The following is a 13,051-nucleotide window of genomic DNA, read 5'->3' as shown; positions in this document are numbered from 1 at the left end:
GTCTGCATTTCCCGGGAAAAAAAGCACATTGCAATTAAGATACAATTATATTACTACCACTGCCAGAGTGCCAAGGAACTAGACAAACCCCCCAAACATTTTATAGCAATTGCCACTGCTGAAAGGTCTGGAAGGTTCACTTTGGTGTCAAAAGATAATGCAACTTCATAGGCCAGCTACGGATACAGCAAAGGGTATATTCCTCAGCTTGTTTCATGAACGAACGAGTCTCAGCATACCCAGGGAGAGAGGAGCACCTTAGTCGAGTTACCCAATTAATACACCTGTTCAGAAAAGGTTTTGGTTAACATATTTTGGCTTGCAAAAGAATAAGTCATAAAACTGAGAGTACTGTACCTTTCATCCTTCGTAGAAGTGTCCCGTGACCCATATCATACTGATAGGCTAAGATGAAGCTTAGTGGGATGACCGGTAGAAACAGCGCTGGTCTCTTCCTTTTAATGGCTCTATTTTAAAAACATATAACAAACAAATAACTTCATAGAGACCTTCTAAAAACAGCAGATATTAATGATGAGGGTATTTTTTCTCCGGGGCAAATAAACACTTTGGAACACATGTAACATGAAAGAGGCATATTACAAATAACAAATAGAAGAATATATAATATTTATGTATTAATGGTATGTTTACAGTGTATGCTAAACCTACAAGCAAGAGGTCTCTTTCAATCAATCAATATTTGTAGAGCGCAGCACTGTCACCCCTGGGGGTATCTGGGCAGTGGGGTGCAAGGTCTCTGTTGAACAGACAGTTCTTGAGTCTCTTCCTGAAATCTACGAGAGAGGGTGCTGTGCAGAGGGGGAGAGGCAGGTCGTTCCAGGCCTTGTCGGTGATGTGGGAGAAGAAGCGACCACTGCTGCGACTGTGATGGATTTGGGGTTTGTGTGGGAGGACCAGCAAGGACGAACGCAGGTGTTTGACGGGCTGGTTGCTGATGTAGACTGGTCTTTGATCATGTAAGGCTTTGTAGGCATGTGTGAGGCTTGAACTGGCATTTCTTCTGGATGGGGAGCCTGTGGAGGTTTCTGAGGTAGGCCGTGATCTGGGTGCATCTGAGGATGTCCAGGATAAGTCTGGCAGCCGAGTTTGGTATTGTCTGGAGCCTTTTGAGGAGCTGGGATAGGATGCTGGCATAGAGTGCATTGCCATAGTTTAGGCGGCTGGTGACAAGGGCCTGGGTAACTGTTTTCCTGGTGTTTACTGGGACCCATCTGAAGATTCCTTGGAGCATGCGAAGAGTGTTGAAGCTGGAGGAGGTGACTGTATTGATCTGCTGCTTCATGGTCAGGTTGCTGTCAAGGATGATGCATAGGTTGCGTGCATGGTCTGTTGGTGTGGGAGTTGGTCTGAGCTCAGCTGGTCACCAGCTATGGTCATATATGGATGTGTCTCTCCCGAAGATCAGCACTTCCGTTTTGTTGGTGTTTAGTTTCAGGCAGTTTGATTTCATCCAGTTGGCTATGTTGGTCATGGTGTTGCAGAAGTTTCTTTTGGTGGTGGAGGGGTCTTCAGTGAGTGAGAGGAACAGAGAGTATCATCTGCGTAGGAGATGATGTTAAGTCCGTGGGCTCCGACGATGTCGGCCAGGGGGGTCATGTAGTTGTTGAACAATGTGGGGCTGAGGGATGATCTTTGGGGTACACCCCATATGATGTTCTTGGGTTCGGAGGTGAAGGAAGGCAGCCGGACATGCTGAGTGCTCCGTGTCAGGAAGGAGGTGTTGCATTTGAGGGCACCCTCGTGTATGCCGATGCTGTCAAGTCTCTTGATGAGAGTGTGGTTGGAGTCTGTTGAATGCCGCTGATAGGTCGAGGAGGATCAAGGCAGTAGTTTCCCTGCAATCGAGGCGTGCCCTGAAGTCATCTCTGGCAGCCATGAGGGCAGTCTTGGTGATGTGGTTGGTACGGCATCCTGATTGGCAGATGCCCAGTAGGTTGTTTTCTTCCAGGTAGTTGGAGAGTTGTTGATTGATGGCCTTCTCAAGTACCTTGACTGGGTTGGTGGGTGCAGGGATATGGGCTGGTAGTTTTTGAGTTCGCTGGGGTTGGCTGAAGGCTTCTTTAGGAGTAGTCTGATTTCCGCATGTTTCCATTTGTCCGGAAAAACTGCTGAGGTGATGGAGGTGTTGAGGATGCTTCTGAGTTCTTTGTTGATTTGGTTGGTTCCGAGGTACAACAGGTGGTGGGGGTATGGGTCGGTGGGTGCCCCGGAGTGGATGGATGACATGATGGCTGAGTCGGATTGGTGGTCCACGTAGTGATAGTTCTATTTGTGTGTGCTGGGGGGGAGGGGAGATCTAGAGAGCCAAGGTTGGAAATCGTAGGTTGGGGATTGAAGTTGTTGTAGATGGTGGTGATCTTGCTGTGGAAGTAGTGTGAATGTGTGTCGCAGAGTTCCTGTGAAGGGTGGATGGTGTTCTCTGTAGCTGTTGGATTAGAGTATTCTTTAACTATTATGAATACTGTAGTTGGCGGCTGAGTCAATCTGGGCCATGATTGCCGCTTTTTTGGCTTCCTTGATTTGCCAGTGATAGTTGCTGAGGGCTGCTTTGCTGGAGGGGTTCCTAGTGGATCGCCACTGTTTCTCGGTAGCAGCAGCTTGGTGATTCTGAGCTCTGAGGTGTATTGGGTGGCTTGTCCTGATGTTTTATTGGTTCTGGCTGGTTTCAGCGGGGCGACTCTGTCGGCACATTTGGTGATCCAGGTGGAGAAGATCTGGTTGGCCTAGTCAAGGTCGTTTGAGGCCTTCAGTTGAGATGTGCTGAGGGCCTGCATCCACTGTGTTTCTATTACTTTGCCTCAGCTGTGGTAGTCGGGTCTGCTGTACTTGGTGGTGGTGTGTTGAGAGTCGGAGATAGTGAAGTGGACGATGCTGTGGTCAGACCAGGTGAGTTCTGTGATGTGGTTGAAACTGACTCTGTCGCTGAAGGTGAAGATAGGGTCAAGTATGTGTCTGGCTACGTGTGTGGGAGAGGAGACCAGTTGGGCGAGGCCTGTGTTGCTCAAGTTCTCGAGGAAAGCGGTGGAGTTGGTGTCGCTGGGGTCGTTGATTTGGAAGATGAGGTCTCCGAGTAGGATGTAGTTGTTGGAGTCAATGGATAGTGGTTCAATGATGTTGGGGATGGCGTCGCAGAAGGCCGGTCGAGATCTTGGGGTCTGTATGTGAGGATTCCTCTTACAGCTGTCTTGGCATCAGTTTATAGCTGGAAATTGAGATGTTCCATGAGGGGTATCGGGTCGTCGTTGGTAGCGATGCATCGGATGGTGTTCCTGAAGATGATGGCAATGCCCCCACCGTGTTTGTTGGTGCGGTCTCAGTGTATCATTTTGTAGCCATCGGGTGTTGCGGTGGCGGTGCTGGGGTTCGAGGAGGGGTTTAGAGAGGCATTGGTGATGAAGGCCACGTTGGAGAGAGGGAGGTGATGGTGTCCCAGATTTCCTTGACGTGTTTGCAGAGGGAACGGGTGTTGAACAGAATGCAGTGGGGTGGTTCTGGGTTGTTTGTGATCTTCCGGGTGGGTGAGACACGGGCTCCTATGTGGGCTGGTGTCTCTGTGTTGCAGAAGCGTCAGCGTCAAAAGATGAAAGGTCTCTTGGTTGATCAAGGGGAGGAGGTGTAGCAGCTGCTGTTGTGGCACCCAGGATCCAGGACTCTGAGCTCCTCGATGTTGTAGCTGTGGGTGGGGAGAGGGCCAGGGTTCCTGGCGCAGGGCATGGTACAGCTGTGGACGAGCGCAGAAAGGCTTGCTTTTGGTATGCATTTGGTGCGCTAGCGGCGTGCCCATGTTGCAGTCTCCATTAAGTAGGTCCTAGATAGTGTGAGGCCCAGATGGCAGTGGATGGGGCTGGAGGCAGTGAGAGCAGGTGGGAAGGGAGGTGCAGAGAAAAAAAGGCAGGAAGTAGGAAAAAGGTGTGACAGACAAAACAGAAATTCATAGAAATGCACAAAGCAGTGGAGGACTAATAGAGCGAAGGGAACAAAGAATCAAGCTTTAGAAGGAGGAAACAGACAAACAGTAAGGGCACAAGCAGTGGAGACAAACACAAACACAGAGAGGCAGAGGGAAACAGATGAATAGATAGACAATAACAAAGGAGCACACAGGGTGGGAGTGGTGTGTGCGGGTCAGATAGGTTGCAGAGCGCTGGCAGCTTGGCAGAGACAGTGCAAAGGGAGCTGGCACAGGACCTGCTCAATGGGGTCGTGCTGCAGTCTCCATTAAATAGGTCCTGGGGAGGGCGGGTGCATATGGCATTAGGTGGGGCCGGAAGCGGGGAAAGCGGGCAGGAAGGGAGCAACAGGGATAAAAGGCAGGAAGCAGGAAAAAGGTGTGGCACAATAGACCATAAGCGAAGGAAAAAAAAAACCAGACAGACGAAACAGAAATGCACAACCAGAAATGCGCAAAACAGTTGAGGACTAAGAGTGAAGGAAACAAAGAAATGAGCTTTAGAAGGGGGAAACAGATAGACAATGAGGGCACAAGCAGTGGAGACAAACAGACAGACGATGAGGGCACAAGCAGTAGAAACAAACAAAGAGGCAGAGGGGAGATGAACAGGTGAATAGACAGACAACGACAAAGTAGCACACAGGGCTGAAGCGTGCGTGCTGGTCAGAGAGGAGGCAGAGCACTGGCTGCTGCGCCACAGACAGTGCAAGGGGAGCTGGTACAGGACCTTTACGGGCCTCACCATTAATACAAATTTCATGATAAAAGATGTTTCAATCAGTCTTTGTTTTATCAAGTTTGAGTCAACGTGAGACCATGCCTGCTCTCACAGATTAGAACAGCACCCCAAACTATCATTTTGGTGATATGTCACTATTTGAATCAATCTTTTTCCTTGCCTTCAATCTTACAAAACACTGTGGCACCCTTACATAAGAAGCCTGTTGCTGGCTCTAAAGTCATGAATAACCTATCATCTCATTTTCTTAACTGCCCATAACCACTAAGATCTTAAAGAAAGTTGTGGGTCCTGACCTGTCTGCGTAATGTCTGTTTTCTACTCCTCGCCATCAGGTTTCAGTCCAGAGCATAGATCCAAAACAGTGTTACTATCCACGTTAATCAGCATTACGATTGCTGTATATGGAAGCGCTGTCACTGTACTGATTTTAATATACCTGATAAGTACATTTGACACTATCAAGCATTCCGAGCTCATAGCCAGGCTATCTGATGTGAGGGTAAGTTCCTTCACTTTTAAATGGCTGACAATTTTCTTCACTAAGCCTTGCCAAGCTGTGTATCTTCTACTTTTTAGGTCGAAGCCTACCAGGCAGCACATCTGTCTGGTTTACTAACAACATCTTGGGGACATTTGGAAAGCTTCCCTGGGAATGCATTCTGTCAATTGCTTACCATTGACTTTGCGGTTTGTAACTCACATTTGCTGGCTTTCTATTTGCTGACTGTACGTGTTTTAGGTTGTCCAGCTTGAGTTCGTCCCATCCCTTGCCCAAAACCTATTTACTGTTTTCTACCACCAGTACTGAATTTCTGTAAAAAGGCCTTTAATCTTGTCCTTGTCACATTTGCTTTGTTTTTAAAGACAGTGGTCAAATGTCAGGTTCTTTCTTCCAGGGAGCTTGGTGTTTACTTTTCTTTAGCTGACTTCAAAGTGAGAAGATTTATGTGATAATCCTGCTGGGTACCCATGTGAGACAGAAAGACTTTAGGGTATTATTTTTTTCTAGCTGGCTACTCGAGTTGTGCTGTACAATTTGTTTCCCAGCATAAAACACAATTTACATGTTTGAAGCTGAACTGTGCAGATATTTCAGAATATGGAAAGCACATATAAAGCACATTTTATGGTAATTCGAAGTGTGGTGGAAGCAAATATTTTAATCCAACCAAAACAAATCAATACAGTAGGTGGTGACATTTCCACACATTATTGTTTGAGCACGCTATACTTTTATCAGTTAAACTGTTATGTTTGTGCGAACGTGATGGTCGTTTTGATTGAAGATGTGTTGTCTGTAACAGCAGTGCGCTACTACACCATGCATAACCCACTTTACCCTACTCCACTCTACACCACTGCACGACACTGCACTCTACTTTGCACCACTCTACACCAGTGGTTCCCAACCTGTGTCCGGGGATCCCTGGGGGTCGGTGAAGCCTTCTCAGGGGGTCTGCGACTGCTTAGAAAATTATATAATTTTAACAGATTAGGTCCCCAGCTTTCAGTAATGACTCATTGGGTGGTCCCCGGATTTCAAGAAGGATTCAGTAAGGGTACTCCACAGAAGTCAAAAGGTTGGGAACCACTGCTCTACTCTATGCCACCCCACTCCACACTGTGTCACTGTATGCTGCTGCATTCTACACCGCTTTACTCAAAACCAATACACTCCACTCCACTTCACTCTGCGCACATCTAGTCTGCACCACTGCACTGTATGCCACTATACTCTACTCTATGCACCACTTTATGCCACTGCAATCTACACCAATGCACTCTACACCACAGCACTCTACAACACTCTACTCTGCAATACTGCACTCTCTGCCACTGAACTCTGCACCACTCTACTCTGTGCCATTCTACTCTACTCCACTGAACTCTACTTTGCACCACTCTTTTCTATGCCACTCTACTGCAGTCTATGCCACTACACTCTACATCAATCCACTATACACCACTGCACTCAATGACACTGCACTCTATGCCACTTCACTTCATGCCTACACTACACCACTCTATTGTATGCCACTGCACTCTACCCTGCTCTACTATGCACCACTGTACTCTTTGTCATTGCACCACTGGTCTCTGCGCCACATTAATCTTCACCAATGCACTCTACTCCAATGCACTCTAAGCCACTTTACTCTAAGTCACTGCACTCTATGACACTCTACTCTGCAAGGCTGCATTCTCTGCCACTGAACTCAACGCCATTCTACTCTATGTCACTCTACTCTATGCCACTGCACACTACTCTGCACCACTCAACTCTACGTCACTCTTCTGCACTCCATGCCAGTGAACTCTTCACTTCTACACTTTATACCACTCTACTCTGCATCACTCCATTTTATGCCACTGTAATCTATTCTGCACCACTGCCCTCTACACCACTGCACTCTATGCCTCTCTACACTGCTGCACTCTCCACTCTACTCTGCACCACTCCACTCTATGCCACTTCACTCTACTCTGAAACAATCTACTATCTGCCACTCTCCTACACTCTGCACCACTCCACTGTACGCCACTGCAATCTACTCTCTTCCCCTCTGTTCTTCGTCACTGCACTCTATGCCAATGGACTCTGCACCACTTTACACAAAGCCAATGCACTATACGTCATTCTACTCTGCACAACTGTACTTTACACCACTTCACTATAATCTACTCTACGACACCACCCATGATACTCCATACTATGATGCTCCACCTCATTAAACTCGAATCCACTGTATGACACTCTACTCCACCCTATGCTACACCACTCTACAATACTCTATGACACTACTCCAGGAGGGAGAAGGGATGGAGAGCACCTATTCACATTCTTTCTCTCATTACCCTTCTTCCTCCTCCACCCCAGCTCCCAGGTGCTTGTTGGCCCTGGGGAGTGAAGGGGCGGTATTAGTTGTAATTGTATTGATGGATTTATATTATGCTGCATATGCAGCTAATGGAAAGATTGAATTAAACAGGTCGGTATTTTTTATTATCACAGAAAAGGTATATGTATTGTTAGTGGATGATTGTGCTAATGTTCCCTGCAAACACTGCATACTGTTGCTTGTTATACATTATGTACTATTTACCAACACTTAGACGTTTTTAAAGCAGATGTATTTGTGATTTCCCAAAAATATAGTGCACAAATTGTTGGTTGTATCACGGGTCCAATTTAGTGTTTGGTTGTTACAGAAGACCTCAGATTTGTAAATCGTACAGCAGAGGATTTTACTGCAGTGGAGAATTTTTTTGTGGACCTACCCCAGACAAAGGACTAGTGTGAAGAAGGAAACTCAACCGGAGGACTGTTCCCCACTGAAGATCTTACATGCCCATGACTTTACCACTTTTTCCATAATTCTGATGATTTCATGTTACTCCCTAAATCTAAATTCGGCCCCGGTGTTAATTATTCTGCTAATAGTTAGCAAATCCATTTTAATGCTGTCAGCCCATCCTTCTGGAATGCAGCTGTAAAGTATAGTAGGAAAGGCAGAGAAGGGAGTGCGCTAAACAAAATACTGTTTAATTTGCTATAGAAAGAGTGCTGGTGCCCAAAGTTCTGCTCAGGAGCCGGTGGCTGGTGAAATTGAATGTAGGTGTGCCGAGTACCAAGGCTGGTAGTCTTTAATTCACTCCAGACACTCCCTGCCCCTTTTTCTAACTCTTGCAGGTTCCTGCTTTCTTCCTTCGTGACAGTTTTGGCGTTTTTCTCTTCCTTCTCGTGCACTAAGTAAGTGTGTGATGTGGAAAAATAAGTGCTGGTCCCCAAAAATAAGTGTCAGTGGTGCCACCTGCAACCGTCCGTTGAAATTAAGCACTGAACACAAGCAAAACTTTCACGAGAATAGTGAGGTATGGAACCACAAACCAGGAACCTTCTCTACATCCTGCTCTCACTTAGGGCCAGATGTAGCAAAGATTTTTACCCATTCTGTGTCTATGGGAAAAAGTGTTCGTACATATGGCCCTTAGTCAGCGCACATTGTTTGGGATTAATGTACGCCTCTTAATTAGCCCCTTATATATTTTAACACAGTCCACGCCCACTAAATTGTAGGATTCGTCAGGAAGCAAATCAGAAATATGTGAACTTACCTTCGCACAACTTTTTCATGCCTTGATAAAGAGAGATTCCACTCTGCAATCTAACAAGCAATGGCAAAGCCACCAGGTCTGTACTATGGAAGAGCTATTGGCTTCGTCAGTGTGTTTTCGTCATGTTGTACACCAGCATGGCTGGTGTTCACCATGGCTAAAAGGTAGTGGTGTAGAGCAAAGTGGCATGGAGTGGTGAAGAGTGAACTAGAGTGGCGAAGACTGATGTAGTTTGGCGGTGAGGTGAGTGGAGTGTTGTGGAGAATCATTGACTGGAGTTTTGTGGGGTGCAGGAGCTTAGAGTGGAGGGGGATTGAGTGGAGGGATGTACAGTGTAATTAATTGTCATAGTGTGGAGTGTTTTAGAGTGGTACAGAGTAGAGTGTCGTGGAGTAGTGTAGAGTGGAGAAGAGTGTAATAGAGTGGAGTACAGTATCAGAGTGGAGTGGTGTAGAGTGTCGTAGAGTAGGGAAGAGTGGAGTAAAGTACAGAATCATAGAGAGGAGAGGCATAGAGTTGAGTAATGTGTCATAGGGTGGAGTGGTAGGGACTTATGTGGTGTAGAGTGGAGTGATGTAGCATAGAGTGAAGTAAAGTGTCATAGAGTGGAGTAGCATAGAGTAGAGTGTCGTGAGTGGAGTACAGTGGCCTAGAGTGAAGTGGTGTACTATGCCTTATAGTGGAGTAGAGTGTGGTGGACTGGAGTGTTGTGGCATAAAGTGGAGTGCCCTAGAGTGGAGCACAGTAGAGTAACGTTTTGTAGACTGGAGTACAGCGTCATGGAGTGGAGTGGCTTAGAGTGGAGTATGCATGGTGTGTTAGAGCACTGCCACTACAGAAAAAACATTTTTTATTGAAATGACCATTACATTTGCACATACAATTTTACTGATAAAACTATACAGCACACAATCAATTTTGTCTGGAAAAGGCATCTGATTAATTTGTACTTTGATGTATACTAATTTGTTTTGATCATAATAAAATATTTGTTTGCACCACACTTTCAAATTACAGAAATGTGCTTCATTTGTGCATTCCTAATTCTAAAACATTCCGAAATATTTGTAGTTCATTTACAGACATTTAAATTTTGTTGTGAGCTAGAAAAAAACATTTTCTTTCCCAGTACCCAGCAAGATTGTTGCATAAACCCTCTTACTATGAAGTCAGAGAAAGAAAAGTAAATACCTACCTTCCTGGAAGACAGAGCCCGACATTTGACAGTCTTCTATTTTTAAACACACAACAAATGTGACAAGATAAAAAAAATATTTAAAGGCCTGTTTACAGAAAGTGAGCACTCTTGGAAGAATACAAGGAACGCTGGTGAAAAAGCTTTGTTCCATTTCTGGCTTGTCCGCTTTGAAAGCCAATAGGCCCTAAAGCCAAAAGAACACTAGTTGCTTGTGGGTGAAACAGGGAAGTGAGCCAGATAGTCCCCACTAATAATTAAGCAGGAGATCCAAAATTATATTTTATTTATAGATGTCTTGGATGTGAGGCCTCTGGAGGCCTGCCCTATGACTTGACTTAGAAACATATGGGTCTCAAGAACTTAAACAAAGCATTTTCCATGACCTAAAAAGACAAACATGCATAGTGTGTTACTAATACTGATTATTTAACTTGAAAATTCCTTACCCAGCTGTTAATCCCAAAGATGCAATTCCAAAAAATGTTCCATAATATTTCAGGAATTCTCGTGACCAGGCAACCTGCATAGCCATCTGCCTTTCGCGCATCTGATTCTGCATCTGTAGCTGCCTCTCCAGCTGAAACAGAAAGACAAGACAAAGGAAAAGTTTGGTTTGATGTTGCACAATATTATCTAGCACACAATCACCTTTATATACCAATACTTTTTACATATAAATTTGCTATTCATCATTGGCACTTTTAAAGGTTATAAACACACAATTTAAAATGAGGTGTCCTTTAGTTCATGTCCAGCAAAAGAGAGGTCTGTTAATTTAACCCCCTCGGTGCCCGAGACGAGCTGGTCTCGTCCAGGCACACGATGCTTGTGTGCCCTGGACGAGAGCAGTTAGTCCTGCACCCGGCCCACGGGGGGAGCGCTAGCGCTCCCCCCATGGGCCTCCCACTCACACCCCCAAGTCCAGGATGGAAGGAGAATCCTTTCCCCTTCTACCCCCTACCCCCATCGGAAATCTGATGACGTCAGCGCGCCGAAGTCATCAGAAGCTGCAGAGGACACGCTGGAAGCCATTTGCTTCTAGCGTGTCGGCAAGAGAGGACTTTGTTTGGTAAGTCTCTCTCTTTTGGGGGGTTTTGGGGGTGGAAACAGACACAGGGGGGAAGGAAAGTGTTTTTCCTTTCCCCCTGTGGCTGTTTTCAGTGGATCCTGGTCCAAGATCGCGGGCCAGGAATCCCCACTAGGCACCAGGGATTTTGTAGTTGTTTTATTTTTGGGAGCGACCCCTTGGGCAAGGGTCGCTCCCCTCGGGGGCTATAAATAATCCTATTTCGGCCCCCCTGGAGGCAGATCAGACATTTTTTCAGCCGATCTGCCCCGGGTGGGGGGACTCGAAAACCACTAGAACACCAGGGATTTTGTTTTCAATAAGTTTTTGGGCAGCGACCCCTTAGACAAGGGACGCTCTGCCCCGGGGGCACTAATTTTTTATATGTTTCAGCCTGGGGCTAGATCGGCAATGTTTCTGGCAGATCTCGCCCCCGGGGAGGGGGGGTGGGGGGGAAGGTCGAAGCCCACTAGGCGCCTGGGATTATGTGGTATGTGTGTGTGCTTTGTGTGTTTGGGGGCACCCCTTGGGCAAGGGTCACCCCCCAATGGGGGGAAAATTAGTATCGCCCATTTCTGCCCCCCTTGGGGAAAGATGAGCCTATACACCAGGGATTTATTTTTTTGTTCCCCTTTTTTTTGTTTTATGCTGGGGGTGCCCCCTTTTGCAAGGGTCTCCCCCTAAAGGGGGCACAGAGCTGTTGGCCATTTCTGCCCCCCTTGTGGGGCAGATCCGCCAATTTTATTTTTGCCCATGGGTGCAGAATCCACGTAGGCACCAGGGATCCTGTGTGTGTGTGTCTTCTGTGTGGGTGGGGGGGGGCCGTCCCTTTGGCAATCGTCGCTCCCCAAAGGGGGGCACATTACTGATGATCATTTCTGCTCCCCTTGGGGGCAGATCGGGCTATTTTCTTTTAGGCCTATCTGCCCCCAAGGGGGGCAGAAACCACAAATACACCATGGATTATTTTTTTTTGTTCCCCCTTTTTTGTTTTGTGCTGGGGTGCCCCCTTTTGCCCTCCTTGGCAAGGGTTGCCTCCTAAAGGGGGCACAGAGCTGGTGTCCAATTGCCAATGTTTTTTTACACCCATCTGCCCCTGTGTGTGTGTTTTGTGTGGGGGGGCGGCACCTTTGGCAAAGGTCACTCCCCAAAGGGGGCACATTACTGATGACCATTTCTGCTTCCCTTGGGGGCAGATCGGGCTATTTTTTTTTAGGCTTATCCGCCCCCAAGGGGGAAGAAGCCACCAAGACATGAGGGATTTTTTATTTTTTGTTGCTCCCCTTTGTTTTTTTGTGCTGGGGCGCCCCCTTTGGCAAGGGTCACCCCCCCCCCAAAAAAAACAGGGGGCAGAAGCCACTTAGGCACCACGGACAATTTCTAAGTTCTTGGTGGCGGGGTGTTTGTCAACTGGTGAAGTATTTGTATTTGTGATTATAACAGTTTATTTCTTCTTTTTGTTCTAGTTCAAAGCTTTTGCTTCCTGTGCTGTGGATCCTTGCGGTTATGGCAGTAGTTGTCCTGAGGTTTTCATAGTTGCATGTTTTAGGTAAGTGAAAGCAATTTACTCCAAAGGAGTAATGTTGACATGCATGAATTCCATGTTTGTAGGTGGTGGACTAAATGCAGTATTGTGTGTGAAATTGTCCTTAGATTTTAGCACAATGATATTTGTGTTGTCATATGTCTAATTTGATTTTTTCTTTTTAGTGGGATATCATTGGTGATTGCTGTGTCTGTGCAGAGTAGTTGCTGGTGAGTAGCTTTTTCAGGCAAGTGAGTGGCATCGTTTTTTTAGTACATAACTCTTTGCGATAAAGCTACACTTTGTTTATTACTTGTTTTAGTGCTGGTTGTTGTTGGCAATCCATTTGTTGTTAGTGAGGATCATGGCTAGCCGCAGAGTGACCGCTCAGCAGGTTGTTGGCATGCTTTTTGAGTCGTCTTCAGACC

At 46.4% G+C, this 13,051-nt stretch overlaps 1 protein-coding gene across 2 annotated transcripts in view; it reads right to left on the bottom strand.

Moving 5' to 3' along the window:
• PLGRKT (plasminogen receptor with a C-terminal lysine) overlaps window positions 1-13,051 on the bottom strand; it is a 185,598-nt gene that overhangs the window by 18,839 nt on the left and 153,708 nt on the right. For both annotated transcript variants that reach the window (XM_069240306.1, XM_069240296.1), the window contains exons 3-4: window positions 10,479-10,609; window positions 358-467 (exon numbers count right to left, since the gene is read on the bottom strand). In XM_069240306.1, coding sequence (XP_069096407.1) covers window positions 358-467; window positions 10,479-10,609 — 241 coding nt within the window. The remainder of the gene's footprint in view (window positions 1-357; window positions 468-10,478; window positions 10,610-13,051) is intronic.

Source organism: Pleurodeles waltl, chromosome 1_2, assembly GCF_031143425.1.
Source record: "Pleurodeles waltl isolate 20211129_DDA chromosome 1_2, aPleWal1.hap1.20221129, whole genome shotgun sequence".
In the NCBI taxonomy this organism is placed as follows: Eukaryota; Metazoa; Chordata; class Amphibia; order Caudata; family Salamandridae; genus Pleurodeles; species Pleurodeles waltl.
The sequence above is the reverse complement of the archived record's forward strand: the minus strand, read 5'-3'. Positions and strand labels throughout refer to the sequence as shown.